This window comes from Cyprinus carpio, chromosome B18 (assembly GCF_018340385.1).
Source record: "Cyprinus carpio isolate SPL01 chromosome B18, ASM1834038v1, whole genome shotgun sequence".
Classification (NCBI taxonomy): Eukaryota; Metazoa; Chordata; class Actinopteri; order Cypriniformes; family Cyprinidae; genus Cyprinus; species Cyprinus carpio.
In genome coordinates, this window is record NC_056614.1 from 6,915,327 (window position 1) to 6,932,928 (window position 17,602).

Genomic DNA, 17,602 nt, shown 5'->3' on the forward strand with positions numbered 1-17,602 from the left:
TGTCCCCATGACTGCATATTATATTATTTTCTGTCTTACAAGTATTTGTTACAGAGGTATCATTCATTATTATCAAAGAAGGAAAGAAAACATTTTCTGTGCAGTAATATTTTAATTCAACTATACATGCTGTGTTAAAAAAAGTCAACAAAAATATTCTTAAACAATGACTGTAATTATTTACACTTTCACAGTACAGCTTTACAATATCTACACATTAAAATATTCCAGAAAGGAAAAGCTGTATTTCAACTGCCAATGTTTGCACAGTATTCAAAATAAAAGGTTGACCAGTCTGGTTTCTTTGCACGTAGAGTATTGACTGAACAGTAAAGGCTTGAAGTCAGATTGCAGATTTATATCGCAATATACAAGGCAGCTCAACACAGGACAACTTGAACCAGAGCACAGGATCAACTCTCTCTCCTTTAATAAAACTGATCTTTAGCAGGTGATGATGCACCAGCCTCCGCTCTGCTGCTCTAATACAATCAGAACATGTAAACAAACATGAAGCTTTGGAATTGAACAGGCAAGTTTCCCCTCAATATACTAAAATTCCTAAGTAATTTAAAAAAACTGTGAGTCTCTAATCGTAGATAATCGTAGATGTGCTATGAAAGCACAACTTGTCTTGACCTCATTAAATGTTGTGACATATTGTGAGCTAAGAGTTAGGTGATATACATTTTAGATTCATAATACATTCACTGCATGGGATCTCAACATTGCAAATTAGCACCTTCCAGAAATGCATAAAAATAAAATGGCAATAAGGAAATGGCCAAGTAATTAATATATATATTTTTTCTAAAGCCATATCATGATCTCCCAGGGCCGTAGTCACTGCAAATACTGAGGGGATGCACCTGCCCCCACTCCAAATTTTCTGATTACTGGTCAATCATTATGGTTTTTGCAATGACCGATTCCTAAAATTTCACCCTTGGGTAACCTCCCTGCTCATATCCAACCAAAAAATATTTGTCTGATGTCTGCGCTCTCATGACTTTAATAAGGCACACAAATACACTGATCCAGGTAAACTTGCCTTGAAAATATCCACACTTAAATAGTTGTATATTTACAATAACGCTATCACTGGCACGACTCTGCAAGACACAGTGGTAGGTATTGCAGTGATTGTACACTTATAGTGAGTATGCAATTGAGGCCTCTGTTCTTTTAAACAAGCAAAGTGAAGCGTAACTAGTATGGAGTCTAGGGTCTAGTATGGAGCTGAGGTTGGGTTTTGCCACAGAGTTGAGTAGTGCTTTATAGTAAGGAATGTGCTGTTTGCAGTTTTATGTAATACTTTGCCCAGGAACCAAAAAGCAAGCTCTCTGAAATGGTGTAAACTGCAAGGAATATTCAAGAATGTAAAAGGAGACAAAAATTGTCTTGAACTTCACAGACCCAACAGCAGTGCTTGCTTGGCATGTAAGAAAGGAGAGAGGTTGATCAATGATCTGCCTTACGTCATAGTTGAAAGTTGACTTTATGGGATTCCCAGTGATTTTCTGGAACTAAAAATGACCAAAGAGAACATTTTACATTTGACCAGCGTGATCCTGTGCTGAGCCTGTGGGTTTAAAAGCTTGACGCAGCTTGACACACAGAACTGCTGCATGAAATGCCACACTGGAGTATGTTAAACATTGTCATCGTCTACACTTAGCAGCACAAATGTTGAGGGCACTTTTACCCTGTGAGTTTTAAAATCAGTAGTCCAAGCAGGAGCCCTGGACATTTCCTTTGCACACAGAAATTATTAATTAATGTCTGGACTTCTGCGTCCAACACATCTGATGTTAATGCACCATAAATGGAATTTAGTTTTATGACAGCGATGACTCAAGCTTGTTCTCAGTTTACTGAAAAAAAAAACATGGTAAATGAATGCACACTGGTTAGCCCAAGAGACTAATCAAACACAGACACGCAACATGTCCCTTTCACTCTGCCTGTCTTCTGGAGAGATATCCAAGCAAGAATATCATATTTTCCAAACAGTCTAACAAATACAGTTCACATTGATGGGGAGAACAGTGCATAGGGGAGCATACGCTGCCCCGATCACCACAGCAACTACGCAGCTGCTTTATGCTGCATGTCAGCTGTGACCCATGACCTTAGGCGTCCCTGCCGCCTTAAAGATCAGAATCCGTCACCTGCCACTTAAGCGTGACAGGACAACGTCATTGAGAACTAGCACAACTACCCGAAACAGAAGCTCTGCCATCCGATTAATTTCCCTTCATAGGGAATGAAGACTGGCATGCCATATCTCTGCGGGTCAAACACTTTTACTCCCACTGTCCATTCATTGAGTAAGATCCTGCTAAGCATTTCAGTAGCTATACTTGTTCACTGCCCTCATTTGTGCAGTCTGTGGTGCAAAGCCATTGGGTTTAGGGGGCACATCGGGCTTTAACGATGCTGTCCGTTTGATGGACGTTCGTGGTAAAGATCCATGACCACTGTAGCTGCTCTGCCGGGATACAGAAGGTGTCATAGCCATCGGTACCCCATGAGAGTCTAGTCTAGTGGGTGGGCTAGGAGTTGGGGGCATGTACCCACCTCTGTTCATACTAGGTTGCCGGGACACTATGGCCCCGCTAGGTGAGTGCAGCCCTTTGGGCGGCGAGGATATGGAGTGTCGCTGAGATGAGCTGCGGTGATACCGCTGTCTCTCGAGAGTTCCCATCTGCCCTGTGGGTGATGTTGGTGTAGTCGGCACATCCATTCTCTTGGTCGGGCTATTCCTGGGCAGAGAGGAAGAGGGAGAGTACAAGGAGGCCTCTCGGCTTGGGACTTTGGGGGGAATCTCTGTTGGGCTTACAATGGGTTCCAGCATCAAGTGCTGTCGGGATTTGGGCATCTCCACCATGATGGCCTTTGGGTTGCTATCATTCAGGTGCTTCAAGAGGTCGTTCAGGGTGTTCCTGGCATCCACAGTGCGCCGCTGGTCTTTACGGCCAGATTTGGAACCATGTTGATCACTATTCTGGATCTTCTTTTCTGCTTGAGGCCCTTCAGGATTACTGAAGGATGCCCTGTTCTCATGTGTGGCATTGGGCAGTACCACGGCACTGGGGATGTGGGGATTACTGATGGTAGAATGGGGAGGGGGACTGGAGGGAAGATACTGCGGACTCTTGGGTGGCCCATCTTTGCGGGAGCCACTTATCTTTCCGTGAGCTCTCTCCCATTGGTTCTTAATTGGCTGAAGGCTCTTCTGTTGAAGCACAGGTGTGGACTCGGGTGTAGGCAGTGCTGCTAGTTCTGGTGGCTGTCCACTCAGGAGCATCGTCTTTGTGTCTCCGGTGGTTGGCACCTCCCTCCCATTGCTTAACAGGTTGGTGTAAAGTTTGGGAGTATCCATATTGGGTTGGTACTCTTTCACAGGACTGTCAAACAGACCGTTGAGCTTGGCAAAGCTGCCAGTGGAATCAGTGCAGGACTGTGCTGACTCTGCATCTTTTTGGATCTTGCGTGGAGTGCGAAGGAAGGCATCTCTATAGCAGTAAACGACCATGCCAGCGATGAATGCACCGAGCAGAAATGCAGCTAACACACAGGAGATAAGGATATTCATGTGCACCATCTGGTTAGATTCACCTGCTTGTATTTCCCACACGCCTGCAACACAGATAGCCAAATACCATGTTAACACACTTGCACAGTTGATCACTGAATAGTTCTCGCTTAAAGCAAAAAGTCCTTTCCCCCCCGCAAAGGATGCTTAAAAATTTGGTGTGAATCAAAAGCAAACAACTGTTATTTCCAGCATATAAAAAGCTTTTTAAAGAAATCTACTTAGCATTCAGAAAATACAATGAGATATCCTGTTATTATATTAGTGAAGGTGAGTAAAGTGGTGTGGTGGAACATTTTATTGCACATGGGTTGCAGCGTCAGGTGAGTTAGTATGTTATTGCTTTACATGAGAGTTTTCCCAAAGAGAATTAAGCCCGCTGTCTTCGTCTAGCACCCAGGGGTGAGTGTTGTTAGTGTCCACATATATTCGAAAGAGTTAGCTGGTGAATAATGTTCCTCGAAAGGAGATTAAAAGTGTTGCTTAGTGGCAAGGCCTTTGAAAGATTCTCTAAAACTCAAAACCAAGGGCAGAGAAAGAAAAGGATGAAAGAAGATAAAGATGTAGCCATTTAAGACAGACTGAACAAAAAATGCCATAGAAAATGCATTAAATGAAAACATATAGAAAAAAAAGTTAAACATGGAGGACAAATCATAGTAACAAAAGATTTTTAAAAGTAGGGAAAATAATAATAAAAAGCTTTATACGCTGATGGAATCTAAGTATAGCTGCTTGTATCATCTCTATTCACTTCAAGACAACAAGGCATAGTGCTGACCTGAAAGTTTTCAAGAGCACTTGCACTAGGAGTCTGCATCCCTACTTTGCTAATGTAGTGTGACTCAGTGCAGAATTGCTTATCATGCCATTTTGGTAAGGAATGGGCTGCTATCAGAGATGTTTGCACTCTCTCAGTAGACTAGCAGCACTAATAGCAGCTATTACCCAGAATTCCATGCAGCAGCGCTAAGCGCTCTGGTAAAGGCCTTACCCTCCAGCACACCTGGTATATGCTCAACAGAATGTGAAGTGGCTGGGTCATCATGGAGCACAAATTTCCGTGAGCCAAAGAGTTGGGGTATCTGAGTGGGGATGGTTTGGGGTGATTGTATGGGTTCAGAGGTCACGGGCACTGTGACTGACGATGATGGCAACTCCATGTCTGTAGCGACAAACAAACTGTTATAGAATTGGAGCCCAATATAGGCGCAACGTAACGATCGGGTTAGTACATACTGACAGAACGGTCATACGTCAGTTAATTCGATTCATTGAGGTTAATTTTTAGATGAGATTGACTCTGATGTTTTAAACCATTACAGGAAAGTAATGACTGTGCAGAGTCCCAGGTAAGGAAAATTTCAGCCTGAGAGGAGGGAAAGGATGAAGATTATCTCTAATAGAATGAGGAGACAACAATATATTCCAGGGAGATGACAAGGTGGAGGCAACACATATCCATGCAAGAACGAAAGAATGAATGGATGAAATGATGGACAAGCTGGTGCTGAGAGATCAGGTGCCTCTCAGTGATAATGGGGATAATATGATGAAAAGCACAGGAATGAGGGTAGGTGCAGCAGTAGAGGAGAAAAGAAAGGGAGAAAGATGAATTCAATGAATGAAACCAGTGCAGTACAGGAAACTAACCAGAGGTTGGGTCGCCATATGATTTGAAATCTGGCGCTGATGTAGTGGCCAAAAATTCTAAAAGAATTAAAGGAACAGTAAATCAGCATAAAACAACAAAAATAAAAGTTTGAAATTATAAAAGCGCTAAAACTGTTCTTATTAAATTACAAAAGAATAAAAAGTGTTTGTTTCCCTCTGGTTTACACTGTATCGCTCTTTCACTTTCTGTAAAGTTAAGGCCTACACAATGTATGTGTGAGTGTTTAATTGTCAGAGGAATTAGTATGATGTTTGTGTGATATGTGTTAATTTCCATCAGCTGAGAGTGTGAGGGGGTTATTGACGTCACAACTACAAACTAATGTTTCTGAAAAGGGGCACGTGTTGATGAGCTCACCATGACAATCGCCGAGGTGAGCTATGTTGCCGTATTCAACATCTTGCTCATAACCAGTTCTGCAAAACAGGAAAAAGAGTAATAAGATAATGAGTTTGTACTAAGAATGGGCAACATCATTATACATTGTTTTGTCTGTTATTTATTAAAAACAACATGCATCAAAACATAAAATGTATATTTTAGAAAGAATAAAAGTAGAAAAGATAACTGTTAAGAGAGAAAAAGAGAGAATCTAGCTCTGCTTTGTAGGGTATCGGTTGCAGTGACAATTAGTAAGTATAGTGTTCTCAGTATATTTTTTAGGTAAATTTGAATATTTTTGTGATTGACTTACTGCATAGATGCAGGAATACGCTCACAAGCTCCATGTGACATCCAGCCGCAGTATGGGTCTCTAGAAGCAATGCAAGACCTGCAACACAAAAAACAAATGTTTCTAACTACACAATATGTAAAACGAACACACCACACAATGGTTAAGGAGGTTTCAGGCTGTTCAGACTACAAAAATGAAATATATTTGAATTGGATATGGCAAAAAAATGTATTTTGATTTTGCTGCCTGTATAAACAGAGCTGCGTTCAGGACTCACTTTTGACAGGAACTATGTCGTTCGCAGCGGCTGAGTGGTATTCTGACCACACAGCTGGAAAAGGCCACATAGAGTGTGTGGGTGTCTTTATCTAGGTGGAAAGACAGAATTCGCCGATCGTCCTCATTGCTGGATAAACACCTGGGAGAAAAACAGAACGGAGGGAGGGAGACCATGAAGAACAGATAAATCACGTTATCAGATCTATCCGTCAGTCACTGCTTTTTTCAGTCACACAGTTCAGCAGAAAGAGAACAAAAAAACACATTGATGAGGGAAAGTGAAAACCTTTTGCTTTCACATTAAACAGATCTAATCTCATCTCAAAGGATCCAAAACTGTCATTCAGGTCATAAAAGGATAATTTGGGAGTCATTTCTTGGTAAATAGCCAAGACTTCTTCATAAAATGATTGTGTCTTTAGAGACTGATCATGAGATAATTATAGGTCGAAAAACATACTTGGCTTGGTTGAAAACGTCAATCTCCTCCAGTAGGATGGTGTCATTCAAAGACAGTGGGGATGTCTTGGCCAGAACTTTTAGCACGATGCCAGCCTCAGAGCCAATGAAAACCACTGTGTAATTCTTATGGGGTCCTGCGGTGTTATCAACGGCGAGTGCCGTGAGCCTGTACCTACAAAGATGAAGGAAAAACACTTGAGTACAAGGCTGCTTTTCAGTTACAAGGAGACGCCTAATTTACAACAGCCTAACTTGAGCTGACACAGGACAAAACATGTTGAAACGCGACACATCTATCAAGACCTGAAGTAGTTAAATTAGGCGTGCCAGTTGTTTAGAACGTGAAACCAATGCTGTTTGCTGTTTACCCGATACTTATTTAACAGCTGACACTGGGTCTAGATGGCAAACTGCTCAATGTGTTGTTATGTTATTATATGTTTTATATAAGAATTTGTGCGAGTATTAAATTTCTTTCTGATGGATATCAAAAAAAAAATTCTGATTATACACATAAACTAAAGAGAGCTGGTGGCTTTTCCTGTCCAAGTGGGCACACTGTGCTGTTTGTCAAATATCTTGGTTGCAACAAATCCTGCGAGAGTGTCAGATCAAGGTTTTTCAGACTGGGCTGAATGGTGGCAGTGTGCCCATACCTGACTCTTGTTTTGGTGAACCACGGCTCGTCTCCAATGGAGGGGACTGAGGCGTCCATGAGAGGGTGTGACTTGATGAACTGAAGGGTCTCGTCTGGAAACTCGATGGAGGTTTTGTAAGACTCTGCTGAACTGTGTCCCGCACAGCACCCGGGTCTGAAAAGACAAAACGCACACACATCCAGTTCCAGTTGAGGGAAAGAAGGCAAAGAGCCATGTGCCACATGCCTGTAAATCTATACCCGCCTCCATATGGCCACTGCACACACAGGTTAAATATGCAGCATGTCCAATTATCGCTTGTTAATTATTAATCTCACAATGATTAGCCCGTCATGCACTAGTGCATACACCAACCTAGGCTTGGGCAGCTTATCCTCTGGAAATGGCGTCCACACTGAATCTGCCGTCTTTTGCTCTTTGAAACGGCCACGGAATGCTTTCTCAATGTCCGCCATGGAGAACGCACACACCGCGGAGCCAGGGATACTAAATAAATCAGAAACGGCGCGTTAGTGCTATTACATCTGTTTCCATGTGGAGTTTTTCTGGAAAGGATTGTGACGAGCTTTACCTGTTTAACTGGGTGGTGAAAACTCCAACCACAAAAGGCACCCCATTAATGTCGATGATGTCTGTAATAGCCTGGAGGACGTCAAAGTAGAAAAACGATTCTCCAGGAACAGAACAGTTTAGGCGAGCCTTAACAAAAGATGTCCAGTGTTTTTCAAGCACCCGCTGAGACCCTCCCATGTCATTTTTACAGATCCGAGCCACTCTGGAGTAAACCGCCTGCAGCGAGAGAAAAATAGCAGGAGAAACTCAGCATCGCTCTCTAAATAATAGATCTATCTCCTCAATGGCTAAGTCAAATCTAAATATACGCAAGAAACATTTCTTTTTCTCTTCGATAGAACAAAACTGCAATGTGCTAGAGGGCTTGAATTAGCACCATGTAATCATCTTAATAATTCACTATTGTAAAACCTGCTATCAATGCAGGTGTTGACTGCAATATTAACTAAACTTTAATATTCATTAGTTTGTGGTACAAAGAAGTCATTATATAGGCCAATTTAAAGCAAATCCTAAGGCAATGGATGATATATTGACCCTCTGTGACAAACACTCATCTCTAATAAAAGCCTATTAATACTACATTAACATACAAATCAGAACTACATCATTCGAGTTCAGATACCATGGTATTACCATCTGATAACATCAATATACCATGGTACCATCACATTACCTTTTTGTGTGTGTTTTGTGAAATAGCACCCGTAGCAGTGTTAACATTGCACATTTCATAGCAAGTCATACCTTTCCCAAGTTGTTGTGCTCGGCTGCGATTTCTCTGAAAAAAAAGTAGACGAAATCCCCATAATCCACGGCATGGAGAAAATGTGGCTCTGGAAAAGAAAGAAAGAGAAGCATTAGCATCTCCGCCGCTGACCCCAAGTTAAATTTTGATGTGTTTTTGTTGGATGAGTGTATGGCTAAGTGTTGACCTAGATTGTGCCACAGGAAGCTGCATTTTACATCAACACGCACCATTTTCTTTCTCCCACACTGACCCACTTCTTTTAGGTATGGTTACAGGTTATGGGTCAGATGTGTACTGGGTTCAGCAAGGTTAACAAAGTGTGAATATGAAGCAGACAAGCAAGAGTTTCTGTACCTTTTAACCACTTGGAGTCATACTTGATGGTGCGTAGGGCAGAACCATCTCCCATGCTGCGATAAATCACAGCATCACTGGCCAGGAAGTCTGCCACGGTTGCTGAGTACAGCTTACCATCTATGACATAAATATGTGAGCTTAAAACACACTTTATCTTCATTACATAATTATATACAACTCAAGTAATATACTTGGAGCTCAGCACACGTCTCAGAACACTAAAGGCTTTATTCACACTCTGGTTGTTCACAATCATAAATGCATGATACAATGAACAAGATATTTCATAACACTTTTTGCTTTTTAACTTCCTTGTTCCTGCTATTTAATATGTTCCAGGTACTAAAAAATAAATAATCTTTCAGTCATAATAAGAATAATAATAATAATTTCTTGTTTCAAGCATGAATCTAGTTACATTTAGTGAGTTTAATGCTTTAAAAATATTTAGATATTTGAAATGGAGGTTTTATGTAGTGTGTGGCCTGTACAGACTCATTCAGACACACACGTGACATCACAGTGTGCTAATTCTCGCCAGGTTGTGCCGTTCCTGTCTGTATACTAACAGAGCTGGCGTGAAGACAGGACGTTTTCGCGGCTTCTGATTTATGCGCAACATAAGTCTCGGCTTTCATTGGAGTGTTACTTTTATCCAAAACCTTTAAAATTCATGGCAAAGTTATTCATCATCCTCCTCATTATCATGACAGCTCTCATACCAGCAAACAGGGCAACGTTCGTCTGCTTGGCGTCAAACGGGCATCGTGCCAAACCGCTGATCTCTTCCCCATCAAACTCCAAGTTATCCAACTACATAAGAGAAGGAAATAGATAGAAGATATAGCGATCCAGAGTTCTTATCTTCATTATACTGTAAACTGCTCCTATCCACATTAACCAGTCACTTATTAAAAGCAGAACAACAGGCAGACAGTCACGTAGCCCTAGCAGTGTGACTTACCCTGTAGTAACGGCACATGGGATTGAAACCATTTGTGCCGCAGATGAACACAAGATCATCGTTTCTCGGAACCAGGACTTTAATGAAATTATGGCACTCGTCCTGAGAGGAAGACAAGACAGTGAGATTTATGGTTGCTTCAGCACTGTAAATACAACAAAACCAGAGACGGCTGATTTATGCTGAAAAGGTGGAGGACTCACTCTGTGCTTTCCCTTCATGGCGCACGTCTCCCTGTCCGCCTGTCCCGACCGCCACGTTAGCTTCTGTGACATCACAGACCATCACCATTAGACACAGTTTCCCACAATCTTAAACATTAACAATGTGCTACATCATGGGCAGGGACAGAAAGACAGAAACAGAAACCTAACGATTTACAGAAAGTGCTTTGATGACTGGAATTGGAACTTAGATCAACAAGAGATAGTTTTTATCACTTGGCGCGCCTCAATGGGACAAGAGCACTATGGTCATAAGTTTATTTACTGTGAACCCACCCTGTATGGAATAATCTCGTTCCTGTAGGACTCTCTCAGACTCACTAAATACACCTGGTCCCTGTGAGAGAAAGAGAGAGAGAGGGAGAGAGAGAGAGAGACAGTTTTCACACAAATTACTACTCATAGTTCTACTGATCATCAAACAGCTCATCTGAACAGGTCAAACGGTCGAAGATCTCACTTTCACATCCTGTGCTGACTTACCTGCCCGCGATGAAAAGCGTATCATGAATCTTGGTCATCAGCTGAAAGTCCAGTCTGTGCTGAGATTCGTTGCCAGAGGGGCGTCCACGAAACACGGGGTACTGTCGTGCATCTGTGGAACAAGCAGATGCGCCGTTATTCAGTATTAGCGTCAACAGAGATCAATGTTGGTATTGATTGGCTGTGGCAACTGCATGTTAAACTGCCCTGAAGAAAGACTTTGCTAAAGTAATGAATGCAGGTCCCGCATTGACGTTCAGCGACTGCACTGTCAGCATGCTGGAGTGTTTTCTCACTGCAGAGCACAGCAGCGCTAATCCAATTACTTTATATGTGCATGTCTTTTTACAGAGAACATGGCAATATTTTTATTGTGTGCCCAAGTGTAATTTTGTTAAATTATGCAAAAAGTATCGCTGTTTTGTGCAATACAGAAAATGCAAACCGAAAATTTCCATTGACAGACAAAACTAACAAAAAAAATTGTGTTGCATGTATATCCACTAGCCATTGTTCATGGGAAATGTGATGCACTAGTGAGAGTGTAAAAAAAGTGTGCTTCATGGCAGTTTACTTTCTAAAAGCCTGCACTGCCAAAAGTGCCCTTAGTTCAAGAAACACCAGTATGATTTTTTTTTTTTTTTGATAAAGATCCTATGTAGATGGGGGCAATTCAGAAGCAGTCTGGAGTCTGGTTCTTACAGTGTCGATCCACAGCATCTAAAGGGATGTTGTCCTCAGGAAAGCTCACAGCCTCCAGATGGGATGCCACCAGAAGCAGTAGCAGCAGCAGGTCAATCGTCAGTTCTCGCCACCCCATCGCTGGCACAGAGGGCACACACCTCCTGTACTGCACTTATGTAGATGTTACCTGTAACACACACAAACACATGCAGATGTCAACATACATCAGCCACTATTTTTAAATACTTGCTCTCGTGATTTTTGTGCATGACCTCTGTCAGGATTTGCTGTGTAGATTAGAACGCCTGGTTTTTGTGTATACACGTGCAGGTTCACTCCCAACAGATCATTTAGTGTGTGTGTATTTGGCAGCCAATACCCATGATTGAAAATCTGTCCATGAGAGGAAGGTCAAAAAACAGACAAAGAGGGAGTGGAAAGCGAGCGCTTAAGACACCACAAACGTGAATGCTGTTATCAGCTAGCTCTGATGCACATGTACACTGTATTTTAGAATGGAATTTGTGTACTATTAAATGTGTATGTGTGTTTGGACTGAGTACTATGATTGGGAGTGTGTTAGCTGTGCCTTGCACAGAAGTCTCCTAATGGACATCCAAACAGGAAGATTTTCAGAGGTCTGCGTGCTGTGGTTGGGGTTGTGTCCTGGAGAGACAATCATCTGTGCATATTAATGAGCAGTGTAAAGTCAAATATTTATAAAGCTACAAATTATTCATGCCAGCAAAGCCCGAACGGATATAAACAATTTACATGAAGACAACAAACAGCTTGGCAGAAAGAGAGAGAGTGAGTCAGGCCTCAACCACTTCCTGAGCGCATCTCACCACACATGCTCACATAAAGTATTGACATTTTTGCAATTAGCAGCCCCGCACACCTGCTACCATCCTGTAATATGCATATGCTGCCTGTACCACCCTGCTATTATTGATTAGCTGTTGATTGATCAGCTGAATGGGATGTGACCTAGGGAAATTCTCCTTATGAAATACGATCCACAGTCCTTCAAGGAAGGGAGGTTCTCTGCTCATCTGTTGCCATAATGGATCTTCATTTCTACAGGCTGACTGCAAGGGATTCTGGGCTATCGTGCTTTGATTGGATCAATAGAAATGACTCTTTCTCTGGCAATTTCTTGTATGAGATGAGAGAAATGGTTGATGATTTGAGAAGACAAAGTTATGAAAAGAGATGGAGAGACAAAAGACGAGCTTAGAAACAAAGACAAGAAAATTTAAAGGAAAAAGGAAAAAAAGGAAGGAAAATGGCAAGATGAGACAAAAGTGAGACAATAAAAGGTCAAAATGAGAAAAAGGAAACAAGAGGTGCTGAGACAAGCATGAGAGACAACATGAGATGAAAAGAAGAGACAAGAAGAGGCAAGAATTGAAGCAAGGAAAGGAGCTGAGAAAAGGATGAGAATAGAACGTATGAGACAATAAGTGAAGAATAGCAAAGAAATTATGAGATGAGAAATGGAAGGGTCGAGGAGACAAGACAAATCTTATAGATGAGAAGGACACACCAGATAAGATGGACAAGTAGAAAAGAGAGACAAGACGAGACCAGAGGCATAAGAAGGAGAGACAGTATAAGAAGGAAAAAAGACAAGATGAGGCAAGAATTGAAGAAAGGAGAGGATATGAGACATAAAAATAAAACAGAAAAAAGAAAACAAGGGAAGATGAGACAAGAAAGAGAAAAGAAAGGGGCAAGATGAGAAAAATGAGACATAAGAAGCAAAGACAAGATAAAATAGAACAGATAAAATGAGAAGGACACAACAGATTACATGAGAAAAGATTACAGACATGAGAAAAGGAGAGACGAGATGAAAAAAGAACAGATTATATAAAAAAGAGAAGAAAAAGAAAATAAAGATGAGACAAGGTGAAAAAAGACAAGGTGACATGGACAAAAATGGAGACAGAATAGAGAAGGACAGACAGAACAGGACAAACAAGATGAGGAAGACGCACTGTATGAGACAAGCCTGAGAGATAATATGAGATAAAAAGAGAAGGATCAAGACGAGACAAGATGAGAAAAGGAGAAGAGAAGGAGAGACCAGAAGACGAGGCAAGAATGAAGATGAAGTTGCCCTTGCCCATGTGAGCTTGAGCGATTAAAAGCTTTAATATTTGGACACTCAGTAGAAGTCAAAGGTAAAGGGGTCAAAAATGCGTCTATCGTAACAGAGTTACAATTGAATTTCTTTTCCCAGGCTCATCCTTGATCCGTACAGAAGTGCACACATCAGCAGAATGGTGCTCTCAGAGGGGTCGGGAAACACTGTATGGATTAGGTGATGTGTACAAGAGGAGCCCCAGTTTAATACAGCACTGAGAGTCTAATCACAGCTTCACAGTGCTGTATCATTTCCTCCGCCTGGATATTACTTCGAGTAATAAAGGATATTTCCAGCACCCTGGAACATATTCATTGTCAATGACAGAAATTCCTCACAAGCTCTAATCATTATTCATAGAAACACCACAGGGAGTTACGCAGACACGCTACAATACCACAACAATTCTGCCATACGAAAAACACCAGGCTCGGGCAAAGAGAGCGAAAGAAACCTAATGCAAAACAGAAACAAAGGACATACAAAGGTCAGCCGGCTTGAATTTCTTTTCAATATACAGTCAGCGCAACATGTTTTCTATTGAATGTCTTGGTTTGGTTTTCCATTCTTGCCCTCCGGTGTATGAGCCTGGACAGGCCCTGTGTTGAGAAGCGACTAGTCACGCAACCTGTTAGTGTTTAGCTGCTCCCCGGCTACTCTCATTACAGCTGCTCTCCGTGCGACGCAATTGCACACTCGTTGATGTTTTTGGCTGCGTTTCCTGGGATGCTGGCACACCGCTTGTGTTGGCAGGTCGTTCCAGTAAGATCGCCTGCAGCAGATCCACCCAGTGCCCGCCCACGAGAGTCCAGCTGCAGGAAATGTGAGAGTGAAGTCCAAAAGAACAAAGCCGGTTGGTGATGTTCTGTGGCTTCAGTTAACCTTGTGAAATAAACACTCCCCAGTGGTGCAGCTGATGTGCTCAGGTTAGCTTCATGCATCCTGATGCAGGAGAGAATTATGTCACTTAACCGAGGAGTTCAGTTCACAATCAGTTTGCTTTGGTTTAATATGAACCCTGCAGATCTGCCTGAGGCCTGACACTGAGAAAGAAGGTGAAAGAATAAACCAACAGAAGCTGTAAAATAGGGATGGCGAGTATGATGATATACCACATAATGGCAAAAATGTGCCAGCTGCTAGAGACTCTATACCGTGGCAGATATATACAAGCAGATATCAGTGCTCAGGATTGCTTTACAATATTTACATATCAGAGAAAAAGAAGAAACTTGGAAAAATGTGATAATACAGTGAAGTTGTAGAACTAGTTATTAACGGTATTTGTTAAGCACAACAAAAAAACAGTTTAATAATTTATGATTGGCAATCAACTTTGCCAGGTTTCTGCATTAAAAAACAAAAACAAATAAATTAAATCTAATAATAATAATAATTTGTGGTCACACGTGTGCATATTGCGCTGTTGTATTGTCAGAATTTTGAGTCTGAATTATAATGCTTACTGTTTTTCATTTTAAAAGGTATAAAGTATATATATATATATATATATATATATATATATATATATATATAAACGTATATACGTATAATAAATATACTTAAAACTATTCATATGTAATATAGAAAATTAACATGCAGTCACAGGTTTGCATGTATCAGCTATTTTACTCTGATCTGTGGCACTGTGGCTCATCATATCAAAATTTTGAGTCTGAACTATTAGTTTGATAAAGTATCAGTTTGATAAAATAAAATGTACTATTCTTTATGAATAATTATATATTTTGGTTTGTGTCCAAATATAAAAATTCTACAAGTCAGTTAAGTATCTCTCGTTTCTAATGTATATAAGTAACTGGATAATGCACTTTTTTTTTATATATAAAAAAATATATACATACTATATGTTATATGTAGACAGGATTTATAGATAGTTTTATAGATAGATTAGTTTTTTTTTTTATAAATAACTAGAATTAATTATATTTAATTATAGTTATTATTTATAAAAAAAAACTATATTATTTAGTAATAAAATTAAGATATTGGTAAAAATGTATAAGATATTGGTAAACTGTCATAAGATATTGTTGATACTGCCCAATAAAACTGCAAAATGAGCTTGAAATATGGGCCCTCGTATCTATTTTCACAACTCAGCAGTTGTGATGTGTGTGGTTTCAGAGAGACTCACACTGAGATTAGAGCTCTCCCACACAAAAGTACTGAAATCATAAAGTTGTTTACAGTAGGATTACAGCTGAGGAGTGACAACTTGTTACTCTACAGCTGTAAGACGGGTCACTGCCCCACCTGTGCACCCTTACTCCCCACCCCCACTCTCCCAAAGCCCCTCCTGCAGGTGTGTGTGTGTGTGTGTTAAGGGAACAATAGAGAGCTCAGGGTCTGTTCACTCTGGGCCAGTGAGGAGACTTCCATGCTTTAAAGGTTAAATCAGTTACTCAAGCCTGACCGAGGCTGAACACAAGACAGCAGGACTGGCGTGGGCTTAGTGGACACAATGTGGCCAGCTGTTGTGACTGACTTTATTCACACACCCACATGAAAAGTGCTGAGGCTGCTTCACGGTGAAGTTTCAGGAGAGGTAGATGGTATCTGGTGCTCTCTGAAAGAGGGTTGACAAGTTCAGCAGAGATAAGCGGAAACGCAGGGGGGCCGTGCACTCTTGTGGTTTGCGTTTATAGTATTTCTAAATGATGAACCTCTTAAACTCGATGTCAGACATTAATGAAGGACAAACTAACAAAAGCATGCATTAGGAGAACAGCATATCTCATTAACTTCCATATGGTCAAACAGCAAGAAATGGTTAGAGAAGAGCAGGGAGTGTTGTAATACGGAGTCGAAACCGTTTAACCAATTAAAAATCAGCTACAGGGTGAAATCAGTATTATAAATCACCAGCACCCTTCTGAGGTCACAGTAGAAGTTGTAAGGCTCACTTGATATACAGTACATCAACACAAGCTACTCTGCATGTTACAAAAGCCTGTTTTTCTGTCATTGTGGAAATTCCACTGTGTTTATACTAAGCAAATTCTATTTTTCTATCCCTGACCCCTAAACCTAACCCTTTTCTGCATTTTAATGAAGACATTTTTTAGTTTGTTTATTATTATTTTTTTCCTCCTTGGGAAGGTAAGCTGCTTCACACAATGTATTTGATTTCAGGTTTTACTGTCCTTGTGGGGACATGCGGTTCTCACGATCTAAACAAAAGCTCAGCACAAACATGTTTTAGCTTATGTTTTATGTATTTGTTCTACATTTGTTGCTTGCTGGTTTTGAATTAAAATGTTTTCTGTTTGTTAAATTACCATGTTTCACATAAAATGGGTGGACTGAGGTTATGGCATCACAATTGTTTTGAAGAAAATGAACTTTGATGTACAACAGATGTACAGAATTTAAACGTATGTTTTCTATTTGTCTTACAACCCCAAATATGGTAGCCTATGAATTTGTGACATAACATCATTTTAAATACCTCAGTCTCCCCTGCCTCAGTATTTTGCCTCAACACGCAACATTCTGCGCGTACACAGAACTAAACGTGGTAACTGCAATTTCTTCCTTAGCGACTCATTCTCTCAGTAGTTCATTCATTCTTCTGACGGCCGTCACTACACGTAAAAACTATTTTCGTTTCATTTGCTACGTGCGTGTTTTTCACAGCGCATCTCTGATGTCACTCAACAGTTTCTCAGATGAACCACATAAAGCATCTTCAAACTAAACCTTCTCCGCTCGGAACCGGACCTGAACTCCGTCTCTGAACAGAGCATGTGAATCAAAGCGTTCAAGCTGGAGCCGAGGCGTGACGAATCTCTTGAGTTGCAGTAAATGCATAAAGACAACAGAAGAGTGTTGGGTCGGTAATGGCTTCTGCTGGGAAATTGATTGTGTTAATGCATGACCGTGGGCTCCAAAACCCACTTTACACAACAACGGCAACACACTCTCTCTCCCTCCCTCTATCTCGGACCATATTCTACAGGCAGTAGAGATATTATTGTTTTGTTGCTCAAGAGATCGCATCAGTTTAAATTTTATGATGCAACTCCTAGGCAAAGGTTAGAT

At 40.9% G+C, this 17,602-nt stretch overlaps 1 protein-coding gene across 7 annotated transcripts in view; it reads right to left on the reverse strand.

Moving 5' to 3' along the window:
* Positions 1 to 92: 92 nt before the first annotated feature.
* LOC109098441 (semaphorin-6D-like) overlaps positions 93 to 17,602 on the reverse strand; it is a 108,565-nt gene continuing 91,055 nt past the window's right edge. For 3 of the 7 annotated variants that reach the window (XM_042743657.1, XM_019112022.2, XM_019112023.2), the window contains 18 exons: positions 11,404 to 11,572; positions 10,702 to 10,813; positions 10,495 to 10,555; positions 10,198 to 10,260; positions 9,995 to 10,096; positions 9,753 to 9,843; positions 9,028 to 9,147; positions 8,670 to 8,758; positions 7,921 to 8,138; positions 7,704 to 7,835; positions 7,347 to 7,502; positions 6,689 to 6,862; positions 6,227 to 6,367; positions 5,968 to 6,045; positions 5,631 to 5,689; positions 5,252 to 5,308; positions 4,593 to 4,763; positions 93 to 3,642 (listed from right to left, as the gene is read on the reverse strand). In XM_042743657.1, the coding sequence (XP_042599591.1) occupies positions 2,351 to 3,642; positions 4,593 to 4,763; positions 5,252 to 5,308; positions 5,631 to 5,689; positions 5,968 to 6,045; positions 6,227 to 6,367; positions 6,689 to 6,862; positions 7,347 to 7,502; positions 7,704 to 7,835; positions 7,921 to 8,138; positions 8,670 to 8,758; positions 9,028 to 9,147; positions 9,753 to 9,843; positions 9,995 to 10,096; positions 10,198 to 10,260; positions 10,495 to 10,555; positions 10,702 to 10,813; positions 11,404 to 11,521 (3,234 nt within the window). In that variant the 5' untranslated portion in view covers positions 11,522 to 11,572 and the 3' untranslated portion in view covers positions 93 to 2,350. The remainder of the gene's footprint in view (positions 3,643 to 4,592; positions 4,764 to 5,251; positions 5,309 to 5,630; positions 5,690 to 5,967; positions 6,046 to 6,226; positions 6,368 to 6,688; positions 6,863 to 7,346; positions 7,503 to 7,703; positions 7,836 to 7,920; positions 8,139 to 8,669; positions 8,759 to 9,027; positions 9,148 to 9,752; positions 9,844 to 9,994; positions 10,097 to 10,197; positions 10,261 to 10,494; positions 10,556 to 10,701; positions 10,814 to 11,403; positions 11,573 to 17,602) is intronic. The other 4 variants (XM_019112027.2, XM_019112028.2, XM_019112029.2 and 1 more) reach the window with 4 other exon arrangements.